This window comes from Gallus gallus, chromosome 1, assembly GCF_016699485.2.
Source record: "Gallus gallus isolate bGalGal1 chromosome 1, bGalGal1.mat.broiler.GRCg7b, whole genome shotgun sequence".
In the NCBI taxonomy this organism is placed as follows: Eukaryota; Metazoa; Chordata; class Aves; order Galliformes; family Phasianidae; genus Gallus; species Gallus gallus.
The window spans coordinates 103172696-103189332 of NC_052532.1; the positions used below are offsets into that span (position 1 = coordinate 103172696).

General features: G+C 38.3%; 1 protein-coding gene across 1 annotated transcript in view; it reads right to left on the reverse strand.

The window, feature by feature from the left end:
* The window catches only part of ADAMTS5 (ADAM metallopeptidase with thrombospondin type 1 motif 5), a 46641-nt gene that overhangs the window by 8729 nt on the left and 21275 nt on the right, over positions 1-16637 (reverse strand). The window contains exons 3-7 of the mRNA XM_425541.8: positions 10233-10400; positions 4811-5094; positions 3123-3306; positions 2515-2690; positions 1511-1686 (exon numbers count right to left, since the gene is read on the reverse strand). Coding sequence (XP_425541.6) covers positions 1511-1686; positions 2515-2690; positions 3123-3306; positions 4811-5094; positions 10233-10400 — 988 coding nt within the window. The remainder of the gene's footprint in view (positions 1-1510; positions 1687-2514; positions 2691-3122; positions 3307-4810; positions 5095-10232; positions 10401-16637) is intronic.

Here is a 16637-nt window from a genome sequence, read left to right on the forward strand (position 1 = left end):
TCTGTAGCATTTTTGCTGGAACCAGGACTGCAACATAAGAGTTACTACTGAAGCACATGAAGTGCATGTCACACAGTCTTCTTCATTCAGGCATTTCAGAATTTTCACTCAATAGTTAATGGTCAATATCCATTCAATATTAACAAATTAGAAAAGATTTGGTTTATATAAGTACCAAATTGGATGGAAAGTCATTCTTTTTGAAAGAGGTATTTCGGCATCCTTAGGTGAGTAATCATTGATTTACCAGGAAGAAGATTGTTTATGGTTATTTTTAGAACAAACTCACTTTTGAAGAAATTTTTGACTACTATTACTCAGTGTGTCAAAATGTATAGAAATAAAAGGTCCTTTCAGGAGTCAAATTTCAAATTCTAGTGGTGTTTTACGTGCATGCAAGAATTTGTAAGACATAAAATAAATTCTATGTACGTTTTAAAAGATGTTGCGTGCTGTGTATAAATGTTCAATGGAAAGTTTCAAAGAGTAGGTCACTACAGCAGTCCAGTGAGACCTTGCAATCTATATAAACAGTGGTTAAAAAATCTCAATTCTTATACGAACCTTAAGGGAAATAAGAATACAGACAGAAGGCAGACTTATTTGAGATTGGTAATCTTGGTACAAAGCTTGCTTCTGCTTTGTGGAATCAGGAAAAAACATGGGGAAGTTGGTTTTATTTTAATTGTATTAAGTTGTATCATACTTAAAAGCTGAACTCTGACAGAAAAATGGCTTATGGATGACTGCTATAAATATTTTAACTTAAAAAAATATTTGTCCACCTGGAGATCAATATTATCCCAGTGAATAGTAAGGGATATAGAAAATGTCACATATAAGCCTGTGTGTACTTCTGACATCTTGCCTAGTCACCTAAGCTCCTTGTATACTCAGCAGTGTGAAAAGGCATTTTAGGGTATAATCACTTTCAGCTACTGAGGATTAATTTTACAGCTGTGCTCTAATGCTGCCTGTTTCTTTTCACTAACAAGGAATCTATGTTACTAAATGATGATATCTACTAGATGATATTAAACACGTTCCCGGTGTGTGACTTGCCAACACAGCATCACCTGGGAAACCTTGAGTTTAAGATATATCTAGACATACCTCTGATACCAATAGCTTTCTGATTAATCACTGTCTTCCCTTCTCTCTCTCCTCTAAAAACCACATGCCACCTGGCACAGCAAGACTGGCAAACAGCAAAAGATCGTGTGCTTTACTCTAGGCAGACTTCCTATGACTGGGTGCTCACCTGTATTCCTATTTATGTCAGAAATGAACTGGGTGCAGTGTTTTGTCAGGTGATTATTTGCCAGTTTCAGGGTATTGTTAAGAGGCCAGCTGTAAACATCTGAACAGTGCAATAAAGCACCGGCACTGTACACTTTTGCTTAATTTTCATATGAAAGTAAATTGCATTTACAGGAGGGAAGAATGAAGCACACAAGTAGAGCTACTATTTGCACAACAAGATACATTTACTAATACTCAAGATTAATACCTCTTTTTGGTGAAGGTTCCCATGACTTTTGTGCAGCTTGAATTATCTCCACCACACACCCCACATTTATCATACTGGAGCTTTGATCCAATGATTCCATCACAACCAGTTCGGATGCATTTTCCCCGGACACAGACTGAATTACTGTATGGCCGACATTCAGTACCATCAGTTACCTAGGTAATTAAATGCCTGTTAGTTAAAATCACTACAGGAAAAAAAAAATTGCTTTTGTGAATCTGACTGGCAAAAAACCTTACTTATGTCACCTATACAGAACAGAGTTACTACTCTGACAACCAAGACTGAGTTTCTCTAACATTCCCAATGCTACAGCAGATGAAATTTAGTAAAGGTGTGAAGTAAAGCACTAAAGTGACCTGGACTCTAATGACAAAGTCATATCTTGCTAATAATAACAGTACTTGTAGATCACCTTTCACTTTCAGACAATTTCAGTTCACTTCATTAATGCATATATAACAGTTAAGAGGCAGAAAACTGCAAGCGTAAGCATAGGAGATATGTCAGTTCAAATTGTATCTGATATTACAAACTGACCACAAGTCACATCTTTGCTAATTGGCAAATCAGTTTTTATTAATTGGTTTTGTGTGAGTTACTCCAGACATCCTTAACACCATTCAGGACAAAAGTTATACTTCAGTTGTGGTACTCTCTCTCATCCAGAAGACCCCAGACCCGCAGATGAGTCTCCAGGTAAAAGTCCTTTAACCACGACTGAAAAGAAACTATTGCAGAGTGCCCCTGCAGGCCTGTATTTTTATGGACTCATATACTGAGGCGAGGAAAAATGTGTCTAATTTTAGAGGTCAGTTCTGGTCCTAATGTATAACAACTGGATGTAACCATTGCATCTAATCACACAGTTAAATCTTTAAATCATACGATTAATGCATTCCCCCTTGTTGTAGGGAACTGTTTTTTAAGATACAGGACACTTCTTAACTGGAATGTGAAATCATGACTGGAGATGCCATTACCTTTTGGGAAAATACCACATAATAGCCCGTTCCTTTGGCTCGGCAGGTGAGCTTGCAAACATCTCCAGGAAGCACTCCAGCATACTTGGGGACCCATTCAACAAAAGTTTTGACACCCTTTGCATCAGACTGATAACCATTCCTTGCTTCACACTGCTCTTGTCGAAAGGATTTAGCTGTAGAATGATTCACATTATTAGTAACTATTTCAGACCATGCTGCAAATATCATTATGCACACCTATTATTCCAATTTATTTTAACATAACTTTTTAAGTTATGATACTTCACCTCTTTACTTAGAATAGGCCTTCAAATCCTTCAATTTTTTTAGAGCTTGGAAATCTTCCAATGACACAATAAGCAATGAAAGACTGAATTTAGCATTATGATTCATCTTCTAGGACTGAAATTTCTTTATGTTTGATGCCCTCTACTTATGAGGTCAGAGTAGGGATAAGGGAAGAATTATCACATTGTATTAGTGATGAAAGTCTTCCTTGGTAAGCACGCTTTAGAGAAACTACAACGGATCCTGGATGTTTCCTTTCTCAGTAGATGTTCAACATCTACTGTCTGTGAACACAGAGGCTAGAGCAGCTAACATACCATTTGCTGGGCAAGGTGTGACATTGCAAGATCGATAGATGGCCCTCTTGCCAGTGCAGTACCGGCCATTGTTTCTAGGAGCTGGGTTATTGCAGTGACGATAAGCAAACTGAACGCCTCCACCACACGTACGGGAGCACTGTCCCCAGGGTCCCCACGACCCCCAGTTACCATGGCTTGATGCCTGAAACATATGAAAAGTTGGAGGTAAGGACATCATCATCCAAGTGCACACACACATGACCCCCCCCCACACACATCATCCAAGTGCGAATAGGTGCTAAATCTCAAAGACATTGCTAATGTTTTCCCCAACTGAACGTGTTTCCTCGGTCATTTTATCAGGGATAAAAAAGTGTTAGGAGCCTTCTTTCTACTAGTGAAATTAATTTATTTTATATGCAGAATTATGGCATCTGATGTGGCACTGATTTGCCACCAATAGGCCCCATAAACCATCTCCAGAGGATCTGGCTCCAGAACATATTCGTAAGACTATCTATGAATAATAAATGCAATTATTATTCTAATTAGGTACTGCTCTGTATTATGAAATCTAACTAACATAAGCAAAGATTCTTAAGGATTCCTGAATGCTGTCTTCTAGAGGACGAGATAAAATGATCCCTGACGTTGACGAGTTTTGCTTCCAATTACCTACTTCAAACATACACTACAAATATGACAAAATATTCATAGTTTCACCATATACCCAAATTACATTAGCAGTATTGTAAGTCTAAGATTAGGCAATTGTTTCCGCTTTTCACTTTGTAAATAAATCAGACTGTATTTCAGAGTGTTTTAAAGGCAGGAAATGAACACATAAATCAAAAATTTGGGCAGTAAAAGTGTAGAAGAAGCTCCTTCTGAACCAGCAGCTTAACATTTCAAGAGTACTGGCAAGAGATTGAGCTTTCAACTCAATATATCACAACTCCACCAGTTTGACTCTGTAGCATATTCCAACAATTAACAGATATTGCACAAAGCAATATACCAGTCTATAAAAAAGAGTGGTGCAAAGGCTGCTGCTTGATTTGAATGACTCTTGCATTTTGTAAATATCTTCACAGAGCTCTACAGCTCTGTATCTCTCCTGTAAGTATAACAGAAGGAGCAGTGCTATTGTCTTCCCAGTTAATTTCAAAGCATCTGACAATTCTAACCCTGTGGATTCTCACGAGCCTCTTCAGGGGTATTAAACTGACAGAGGGAACTTCTTCACTGTAGGTACAAGCTTGGCTGCTCTAGACATTATATCCTGGATGAACTTCATCAATTTTTCTCTTCACCGGAGTTAGCTCCCGGGAGACTTTCAGATGAGGGCCATAAACTAAGTTTTCATATCTATTTGCCTCAGAGTCTATTGCCAAGAAGTCAGGAAGCTGTGAATCATTCCTTGACAATCTTTCCATACATCCTGAGACCTGCCTTACTGAATGGGTGTCCTCTAGTCTGAAGTGATGCTCTCAGTTTTCCAGGACTGTAGCCTTCCAAACTTCAAGAAGAAAACATGCTTCCTGAAACTCAGTAGCATTTTTCCTGTTTCCTCCACCAGTAACACTCCAATTACATGCGAAAAAATACAGCAGCTTTCAATCTGACTTTCATAATAAAGTGCCTTTCACTCCTTCTTTGAGGATTACTCCTTCTAAAGTTCCCGAGAGTCACAGCTGGTAACTTACCGAGTAGTATTTCTTCTTGGTTTTGTCAACACATTTTCCCTGGAGACAGATCCTCCCTTTTCCACATGGTGTTCCTTCCACAGCAGGCAGCTTCTTAGTCAGACACACCATTTGACCTTGACGAACAACTGCACACCACAAGCGAGAGCACACATCCATCCCGGGACATACTGTATATTCAGGTCCAAATGCCAATTTGCACTGACGAATGGCATCATAGGTTTGTCCTGGAAGCTCCTCGGGACCCAGGATCTGCTTTCTTGGTTGGTCCAGCAAACAGTTACCTAAAAGAACAATCCAACCTATTATTACTCACTATCTACTTTTTCTGCAGTGCTGCAAATCTGTCATTCAAATCAGGGAGACCGATAATGACAGTGGATCTCATTTGAAGGACACTGATGTCATTGGAAATGCTCTCTGAGGTGTCATTAAGCTTTCTATGAGCTCATCTTACTGCAACTGTGGTCTCTCCCTGCAGCATACCAGGTGTCAAGCTATTTCCAATCCAAGAAAATAAGTGTAAATAAGTTTTATTCAGGTCCCTTTGGTCTTCCATTCTATTTTCGTTTATTTGACTTGACTCAGAACACATTCCACTCTATCAATTTGTGTTTTACAGAATGATCAAGAGGAGTCCTGGTAAAGTAAGCAAAGCGCTCATTTGAATTTTGAGCCAGAACATCACAAACGGTAATGCTTCTAAAGAAAAGTCTGAAATTCAAATTACAAAGTGCAGACCGCAAGGCAGTCAAAAACAAATAAATAAATAAATGCCTTCCCCTCCAAAACCACACACACACAGAACCAAACAGATCAAAGGAAAAATATAAAATGAATATCAAATCTAATGTTGGTAGTAAATCTAGACTGCGCTTCCCTTGTAAAGAATGATGCTTGGCTGCTTCTGGAATTAGTTTGTAGAAAGCTATAAATTTTATACAAAAATGCACAATAAAACCACCCCAGAAAGACATGAAAAAAACCAAAAACAGAATAAATATAAATTACAAAACTGAATACATGTGCTGATACATATTGCGGAAGTTGGAATATGTCTGGCACACTCTAAAAATGAGAATTCCCATTTTGCTTCTATAGGATCTACTAACAGATTTTGTTTACTATTGAAAAGTTTGGTTGTTGACATACAGAACTGTTTATTGAGCATAACCTATTTTACACCCCATGAAAGGGGTATGTGGTCTTGGCAAACTTCACTTATCCTTGGCCAAAATAACTTACCACAATTTACATACTTTGCAACCTATACCGCTATTCTTCAGATGGATCATGAGTGAAAAAATGGTCTCTAAGAATTTCACTGTTTAAGCTAAATGGATTAAAATAACACCAAATACCCCACTCTATGGCTTGTTTCCCCCCCCCCCCAGAACTGCAGTTCTTCCTTTTTCACTCTTAAGACCAGTTATTCAAATCAGCCAAAAATTCTTTCTGCATCATCACTTACGACCAAAAAAACTATCATGTTGTTAAACTTGCTGTTCAATTTGTCCTTTGCTGACCATGATTTACCTTAGCCTTATTTTTGATCTGGATTATGCTGACATTTTTAATAAAGACAAGATGTGCAAATGCTAACTGATGATCTGAGTACCATGAAATAGGAAATTAATGGTATCCTAGCATTCAAATTCTTTTATAGTGTAAAATATTCAAGACATGGTGAAGAGTGAGGAAGCACAGATGTGTTTTTTCTTTTCCTGGAGTTTCTGAAAAGAAAACCACTGGCAATAGTTGCTGTCAAAAATATATTATGTAAAAGCAAAGAACAGCAATTTACTACATTACAGCATGCAGAGCACATATGCACTACTACTCCCACTTGTTGTCCTAAGTACCAAAGAACATCTGGGTGCCCTGGACTAATGCAACATTCTTGTCTGATGACAAAGTTAATTAAGCCATCTCATTCTCATTATCTCTCCTCAGTGTTATGTGCAATACAGCTTTGGAAGGCAGAATAAAATCTGTGCAGGAAGCAGATAACCAGGATATAAATTGATTAAAATAGAAATAGTCTTTTTTTCAGGTTACAAAGAACACCAAATAGTCAGACTAAACACAATAAACTGTAGGCAATCCTACCACAGTCTAGCGGTTGGCATGACAATAAAGGCAATTAGTATCTTACAAAGGGTTGGCTAAAAGCAGATGGTAATAAATGTCACTGTCTTCTGGACACTAATTGAGCATTTTCTTCCTCCATGTCAAATTGCTGTTTGGGGTCATCTTGTAAGTGTAAAATAAATGGTGATATGATGACAATGATGATTACAGTTCTCAGAGTGGGCCTCAGGAGATTGGGAATCAGCACCTTGATCATTCCCAGACCTCCTGTTTGACCTTAGATGAGGCATTTCTATTGAAATTTATTTAGCTGACCATAACTGGATGTAATGCTGGTGTCTGCAGTCAGCAGTCAGATGTTTCACTGCTTAGTACAAACACATGAGCTTGTAATGTAATTCAATAGCACTAATACAACTGATGGCATCAGTCAAATCACTGATGCCATTAATTAGATCCCTCCATGCTATGCTGGGAATTAAGCACCCACTTTAACCACAGTTACCTACATAGTAAACAACATAGCTATCTACATAGTGCACTTTTTATGTGACGAGTCCACATCCCAACATCACTTTTCAAATGTATTAAATAGGAACCTCAGCACCTAACAAAAGGCTGCTGCAAAATTATAATTAAGATTATGAAGGCTTTCAAGGCCATGTTGGATTAGGCACTGAGCAACTTGATTCAGCGCATAGCAACCCTGTCCACAGCAGGGGAGTTGGAAATAGATGATCTTTAAGGTCTCTTCCAGTCTAAGCCATTCTGTGACCCTATGATTCTTGCTGTTGAAGCTGTACAGGTGCATATCTATATCTATATGGGAAACATAAAGGTTTGAAAAAATACTGTTTTATAACAGAGTAGTGCTCACAGATCCAGGTTTCTGGACATTCACATTTCATTATGCTTAGCCATAAGGGGCAGCATATGAAGTACCTCATTTATCTGCTTCCTCACACCAATACTGCCATGCCTGGTTTGTCACAAAGCACAGTACATAAGCTCATGCCCATTCAAATGAAAAGCACTGTGCAGACTGCTTATGCTTTGTATGAAAGAAAAAGCTTCCTGTGATTACACAACATCCGGTCAAAACATCTTAAAAGAAAGCCTGGCATATGAAGGTCTGTATTCTCTCATTCTTCTGTTGTATCTGTTATTTTGTGCCTTCTTTACCCACATTATGTCTGTGGCACCACTAAGAATTACACCCTAATGGTTAACTTAAAACACTTGAAAGATAGAGGACTTTCTTCTTTCAGTGGGAAGATGGCAGGAGAGCACCTTCTCAAAATGAAAAAGAGAGGGAAAGCACTGTAACTACATGGCAATACATCATCCACAGCTAAGGCAAAAAATGAACAACTCAAAAAGCAGACACATGCTCATTCTCAAAGAAACATGGAAATATGGCACATTTGCACAGTCTTATTATCAGTCCAAAGCAGCCTGAAAAGTGTCGTCATGCTCTACCAAGGTTCTTTGGGCTTTGGTACACTCGGTGTACATTACAAATGGGAATTACAGCTATGGATTCATCCCCTGGCTAGAAAATAAAACCAGAAGGAGTTCCATTCCTAAAATAAAACATGTACTTTCAGCAGAATAATTTGAACAAACTGCAGTTTAAATCATTGGCCTTAGTCCTTATTTCATAGATAGTGTTTGTGTTTTGTCAGGACAAATCTTTGACTTAAAATTAACATCTAAAAATTGATAATCATCAACAGAACAGGAACACTGTAATTTAGACAAGGTCTGCGAGGGCCTAATCTATCAAGAGAACATATTTCCTAAACACTATGTTTTTGAAAGCATATCAATAACATCTCTAATAAAACTAATGTGCAGATAAGACCAGAGGCTCACATTTTCTGTGAATTATTTCATCCCCTTAATAAGTCTTTGGGACTACATGCCCGAGTGGTAACTACACATGAGTATCAGAAATGGTAATATACCCTAGCCCATTTGTTAGTAAGCTGACAGATCCTAAGCACCTCTTGTGCAGCAAAGAATACACAACTTTGTGAAAAGTGTCAGAAATGAAGGACTGCTAAACTTCTTGTACAGGAAGACAACGCAGGCTGCACAAGGAGACCACAATGCAGCTCTGAAGGATTTGAAGCTCCTACACTCTTTTACTGAAAAAAAAAAAAAAAAGACAGAATGACATTCTTACACTTGTAGGATAGATTGTACTCTCTTTAGGGTCAGAGGGTCAGTGAATACACACTGTGAAACTCCCAGGTGAGACAAAAGGGAGTGAATGCAACTGAACTCAAAAAGGAGAGGTCTCTTCACATGTAGAAACTCATTTGGTAGTATTAAGTCAATGCTAGAGCATTATGGGCATTGAAGTAGGACAGTATAGATTAATGAATCTAATAAAATTGAGAGAAAAAAAATGAAATCATTCTCCATATAGGAGAAAATATGAAAAATTATTTTGGAGAGCATTGAAATTAGACAACAAAATACTTAAAAGCAAAAAACTTTACATTCAGTAGACATATCATACTTTTTATCCATAAGTATTTCAGTTACCATAACAACTTGATCCATTCACTCAATTATGTCATTTTTATCTCAGCATTTTGGAATTTGAATGGCTTAAGAACTGCAGTTGCTTTGGAAGCACAACAAAAACTTTAAAATTCATTTAAGAGTTCAGACTATACTTTATATTACCACTTGTTGGAAAAAATGAAAGTTTTGTACTTAATTCTCCACAGGGTAAATGACATACATATTTAACAAATATTAGTTTCATGACTTGGAGGGTAAGCTCCTGGAGCAGAAGCAGTCTTTTGTCATAGACAGCACAGAAGTGTCTTAATACTTGCTTACAGCCTCTCTACATAAACAAAATGAATATAACGGCTTTATAAAGAGAATAAATGCTGTTAATGGTAAGAGCATATACCCTCTGCTCATATCTGCAGTGCAATGCTAAGTAGACCATATTAACCATTTTAATTTTTGTGAGGAAAAGAAATTTCCTTTTGTCCTCTATTAAAAGTATTCTCTGTAGCATTTGGGAAGACAAGACTAATTTTGTACCTTAAAAAACCTGAAACTCTCTGTGTCTCAAACCAAATTATTACCAACATGCACTTCATCGACTCTTTATTTTCTTTTGCACTTGAACCACACGATGTGGGCATGAGACTCTGCCAGACTTTTAGATCTTTGCCTTGTTTTGCAAGCACTTTCAAGATAGTCTCAAGACAAGCAAGGAACGAAAAAGCTTATATAAAATATTTTTAAAACATATCACAGAAAAAAATGACACGTAATTGATGCAAGGTGTGATAATACATACCATGACCATCATCAAAAAATTCTGTTATAGTTGCTGATGTGCATTTGGACCAAGGCTTGGAAGCATCAATGCTAGTCAGGATGGAGGACATGAGGCGTTTATCTTCCATGGAGCCAAAGTTCTCCTCACAAAATTTGGAGTCGTCATGGGAAAGCCCAAGCAAGTGCCCTATTGAAACCAAATAAATACATTAAATGAAACAATGACTCATAATAGAGTTTAATAGCTGGAACTGACAATCAAAGTAAAACAAAATGCATTATTTGCCCTCAAATTTCCAACAGCAGCACAAAGCATGCCACTTGAAATGTGATATCTCTGCTTGAGGATAAAAGAGTTTACATCACTGCATACAGCAAGGACGTAGTGCCATCAGCTGATGTGTCACCAAACTGATCTGATTTGTACCTGATGAAGATTAAAGTGAACGGTATTTATTTATATTTTGTTCTCAGTGTTTTCCAAATAATCTGCAGTAATAAAAACTAATACTTCACAAAGATATTCTGCCACTGTTTAGAAAGCCTTTACAGTATCTTTCTAGATGAACACAAAACCTATGTTGCACCCCTTGTTGAAGTGTGAGTACCCTCTACAGTACATCAAACAATCTGAATTATGTTTTCCGGCAGTCTGTCCAATGTACAGTGTCTTATTTTGTGAGATTTTTTTGTTAGGGTTTTTCAGTTTTTTATTTTTAAATGTATGTGGTATTGGGTATTTATACTACAGAACACAAAACAATGTGAACACAAAGCAGGACGCAATGTAACTTGCAAAAATCCTGGATACTCAGGGGAGCTCATTCCACTGCTAGATTACGCCCTATACAACAGAAATCTTTACTGTAATTCAGTGATTCCTACCTTCTCTAGCCTGTAGGCAGGCAACATATTGCTCCCTCTGTAAACATCAGGTTTAACGTTGATTTCCACATGTGCATCGGTTTATCTCACAACCAATTTACTGTCCAAGAGGTATAAGACTGAATGGGCACCAAAGCTGCAGGGAGCTCAAGCCTGAACTTAATTTTCACCGTCTTCAATCTCACCCTTGAAGTGGTTAGTCGGATATCCAGAGTTAGACCACGAGTGCTTTAATAACGGCAAAGACCACCCATCACAGCCACTGCACAGAAATAAATCTGATGCACTCAAATGGCCCGTGTGGCTGAAGAGACACATTTTATTATTCTGTAATAGCTAGAAGTCTTCTACATACTCTAGTTTTTATGTTTTGGTATAACTGCTGTATACTAGTTGAAAGGTGACAAAAGAAGGAATACTGATGGCAGAATACCATATCCTGATATCCATAGAAACAGTAAAAACAATGACAACAGTAAAACAATAACAGTGCCTGCAATACAGGCTGGAAAAAAAGTAGAAAATGAGTAAAAATCTATTTGCTGTATATAAAATTTATGATATGTTCTTTTCATCTGCTTTGGAATAGAGGCCAAGAGGAAGAAGATAAAGGCAGCACTCACTGTCTAGCTGTGTCTGAGATTATGAAAATAACTATCTGACTAGAAGTATGCAGTTAGACTGAAGAAGACCAGAAATAAGGGTTTCTCGCAGTCGAGCTCCCAGTGACATTGAGTTCCTGATCTAAGGATGGAGCTCCAGGACATATGAAAAGAGAACCTTGATCTGTCCTCTCATTTGAACCAATGATGACTAAGAGCAGCCAGTCCTACTGCTCTGAAAGTAATGCCTCCTATTTACTTCCATGGAAACTTCAAGCGATACAAAGAGCACAACAACACTATTTTATAGAGCAAATGCTCAGATACAAAACACTACTTCTCAACACAGTAATCACCATTAGCTGTGCATTTTTGTCCGAGATAAACAAGAGCTTGTGTATCATGCTTGTACAAATCTGCACCAATGGAGGCGACCCACTATGTTAACACCACTCCGATGGCATCGCTGGGAGGAAAACAATGCCCGCACAGTCCGCCTTTCATCAGTCCAAGCAAATGAAAGTCAGAAGGCACCAAATCTGGACTATACAGTGAGTATAGTAAAATGGCACAGCCGAGATCAGCAAAGTACTCCAAGGTTTACAAACTGGTATGGAGCCTGGAGTTACCATGTTGCACAAGAAAGGTTGTCTTCTTCTCTGATCTGACTCCTGTAATTTGAGCCTTCAGCTTAGTGACATGGTGTCATGATCAAAGTTGATGGTTTGTCTGGTTACCAGGAAATCCAGAAGGACCACGCTATTTACTATATCAAAAGAGAGTGCAAATCACTTTACCCACTGAGAGCTGCATCTTGAGCTTTGTCTTTGATGAGGAATTCACATGTCGTCACTCCATGGACTGCCATTTTGACTTTGGCTCATAGTGATGACACCTCATCTTGTTACCATTAATGATGTGATCCAGGAAACTGTCACCTTTAGCCTTGTATTGTTTCCATAGGTCCTGGCAAATGTGCATACAGTGGTCTTTCTGCTCCTGTGTGAGCATTCGTGGGACCTGGCGCAAACTTTTCAATATTCCAACACTGCCACCATCTTTTCCAACACCCTGAAGCTCATAATCCACTCCATACACATTTCTGTGGTTGTAATCCACCAATTCACATGGATGAGCTCATCGAGATACTCTTCATTCTGTGGTGGGACAACTATGCATAGCTGTGTGGAACATGGCTTGTCTTTCACACCACTGTTGCCACTGTCGAAATGCCCCACACACTGCCTCCCTGTTCTCACATCCTCTCTTCATTCTCCATAAATGTTCAGGAAGTTTTGAGGAATGCAATTTTTTTTCTGCATGGAGGAATTCAATTCCACGTCTTTGCTTCATATGCACTTTCACGTCAGGTGCCATTCTGTCAGACTGCTCCTCTGATGTCATATGTCACACGGCAGCAAAATGTAATGGCATATTGGTAGGAAGGTTCAGTCTCTACTGCCATACCACCAACATCCTCCTCTGACATTGTGGGCCAACATAATAAAATAGGAGGCACTACTTTTGGAGTAGCCTTTTCCTAGTTGATTTTTACAATTGACGTGCTCCACTGTTACACTCACAAATACATTGCTGCATGAATGTAACAATTCAAATTTTTATACAAGCCTAATTACTGATGTATTTTATGTGCACAGTTGGAGCCTATTTTTTTCTGGTACACTTTCCTTTGGTGATACACTATGAGCCAGACAATGCTGTTTTTATTCTGCACTGACATGCAGTAGGTACATGTCAAGTTTCAATGTGAAATAGTGACATATGAATACATGCTCTGAAGAGATGGCATCTTTTTTTTTTTTTAAGCCAAATGCTGATGCACAGCAAAATAATTATTATTTCAGACACATGTGTTTCTCTGACAGAATAACCAAAATAAACAGTGCATCACTTCTAACCTATTGAACAAATTATCTGGAAGTGTCACAAGCTAAATGTTTAATGAATGTTCAGCTACTGTGCCAGTGAGGACTACTACGTCTGATTTTGCCAAAACCTAAATACACCGATGACGAGAGTTTTCAGGAAATATGAAGATGATGTTGGTTTTGGCTGCCTTTATACAGAATGTTATCATTATGCTTGCATTCACTGTAATGCAGTGAATGGCACCAGGTCATACTTCATATCTGAGAAGCACAGCCAACGTGTTAATGAACCTCAACACATGCCTAGTAGTAAAATAACTAGAACTGTTATGACATTAGACATTCTAGAACTAGAACTCTGATGACATTAAATAATTATTTGTAGCAAATTTTCTGCTAACTTAAGCAAACATTTTCTGGACAGGGCTTTAGACACATCCACTAACTTTTGCTGAGGTACCCTTGTATTATACGGCGTGGTTCTGCACTTAAATCAGGTCTGCAAATGCACTGCTTTGCTGAGTTGCTCTGGAGTTTCTTGTGATTTACTTCAAGGTCCATTTGAATACGTACATACTTCCAATCATTTAAGCAGAAGTATTTGCATCAAATTAGTCCAGCAAGCATGAAAATACCAGGCTTAGACCTCAGTCTTGCTATAGCAACCTTCTCTGAGACACTTCTTATGTTTAAAGGTTGCAGGAAGAATTTTTGGCATTTATTATCCCAAGAGAGCTCATAGTTGTAACACTGTAAGAAATTAACTGCAGCGTGTTTGTGAAACAAAGGAACAAGGTCCTGTTAATGAAAAAGAAGTATCATTTTAAGCCACTGGAATTGGTACTAAACAGCTGTGTGTGAATAACAAAAGCTAGAAGACTGTTCTAAAAGTCAGAATTATAGAAGGTTGGAAGAGATCTTTAAGATTATCCAGTCCAACCATCAACCCATTACCATCATGCTCACTAAACCGTGTACATCTGAGTAACTTTATGGCATGGAGTCTGTGTTTGGTGTAGGATATGCATAGTATCTGGGCATGAATCAGCAGTCTAAGAGCTTATACTTCACAGCGCTCAACACTTTGTAGCAACACCCAAAACTGAGTGATAGAAAGGATTTAGTCTTGTAGGGTGGAATTCAAGCTTCTTAACACCCTCTGGTACTATTCTGGAATGGTATTCCTATTGAAGGTACTTCCTCTCTATATAAATCCTTTTCCTGCATAATCATTCTGACAGAAATCCCATACGAACATATAATCAATGACATAATAATAGGCAGTGTCAATAAGGATGCTTCTGTATGTTCAGCCTCATCATCTATGAGACTCTCTGCTACTTATAACATTCACTTATCCCACTTTTTGTGGGTGTGGCATCTTCCTTGCAACAACAACATTAGTCTCAGCATCAGAAAGAAGTCTTTCTTTCCTACACGTGTTTTTCTGCTCCTGCAGTAGCCCCTGTAATGAGATATGTAAGAACACCCAGCTTCAACTGCCTGCTTTTGGAGCAATGTGGTCACAGTACATTAAACTACAGAAATTCTGCAGCTGCCAATGAGAATGCCCCTGGAGCGGGCCAGGGACTTATTGTGCTTTAGTTGGTGCCCGGCTTCCATGTCTAAACATGATATAGTCTCTGTCCTTCTCTCCTCTTTTCTCTCCTGCCCACCATCCTTTCTCATGTCCCATGAATTGAGCACAAGGATGGAATCAACACAGCTGGAGGCGAATCATTGTGGATCTATCTGTTAATGAGTAACCTGCTGAGGCTGAGGGAAGGCCCCGACACATCAAAAAGCCCAGAGCTGCAGCACCTCTGAGAGGTACTGACTGTGCAGAATTTAACTCCTGCACTGCATACTGAAATTGCTCTTCCTTTCTTTTTTCCTCCTTCACATAGACAAAAGAATATCCTTCACAAACAAGGAAGCTTGCAGCCAAATTTCAAGCCCATCACTTTGAGCAGAGAAGTTCCAAGTTTCTGCATAAAATGTTTGCAAATTAATCTCCCCCTCAGAAATGGTTGGACAATCTCTGTAGTTCAGAATAAATAAATAAAATGAAACACTTCTCGGGAGACTATTCAACACAGAACATTTCAACCCAAATACTTTGGCAAGAATACAAGAAACTGAAACAGGGTCATCTTCTGGAAAGTGTCCAGCTACTGGCTTCATCTTTAATTGGAGTGCACTGTAACTCTTATCTTCATGGTGATAAATGGGGTAACCTGAGGACATACCTCATTAACAGTTGCCTACTTTGGGTTATTAAACTGGGCCCTTGTTCTACAGTATGATGAGAATTAATCACTTACCTGGCATACTTATGCTTTTTGAGAGGTTCCCAAAGTCTTTATGAGCCTCTCATTATTTTAAAAATTTAAAAAACTATTTTTTTTTAATATCATAAGAAATGAGGTAGTGAATAGCTTCCCAAATACAGAACTCGGACAGTATTTGAGCTTTTAAATAAGCCACCAGTTACATTAGTGAGGGTAGTAACTGTTCAAAGCATTAAATGTATGAATTCTATCATCCATACTTATTGATTTCCTTGTTAACTTTGTATGTATGTTTACAAACACTGAGAATGCCACTTTCAAACAATTTTGTAGAACTAAAATTCCTAATTCTTATCACAACCTAAATCTCTCTCTAACTTCTGGTTTTAAAATATTATGGTCAGAGTTAGATTAAGATATATGACAAGCTTCTGATGACCCTTAAAACCATTTTGGCTTTTCATTAGAAATAAACAATATTCAAAATACCATGACAATTTGTAATCTCTAAGTTATGCTCTTTTTAGCACAGAGGTGGGAGAAACAAAGTGTTTCTACACCTGTGCCTTTCATCCTTATGCATCCAAGAACAAGGCAACGGACATTTCCGTTTCTATCTGAAAAGTCCCCTCCCCACCCACATGCATGAACACTCTGGTATTATGAAACATTGCTCAGGACATCAGCATGGTTATTGGTAGGGTGCTTCCCATTATAAGAACCAAAGTGAGCAGGTTATAGGTGATCATCCAAGCGA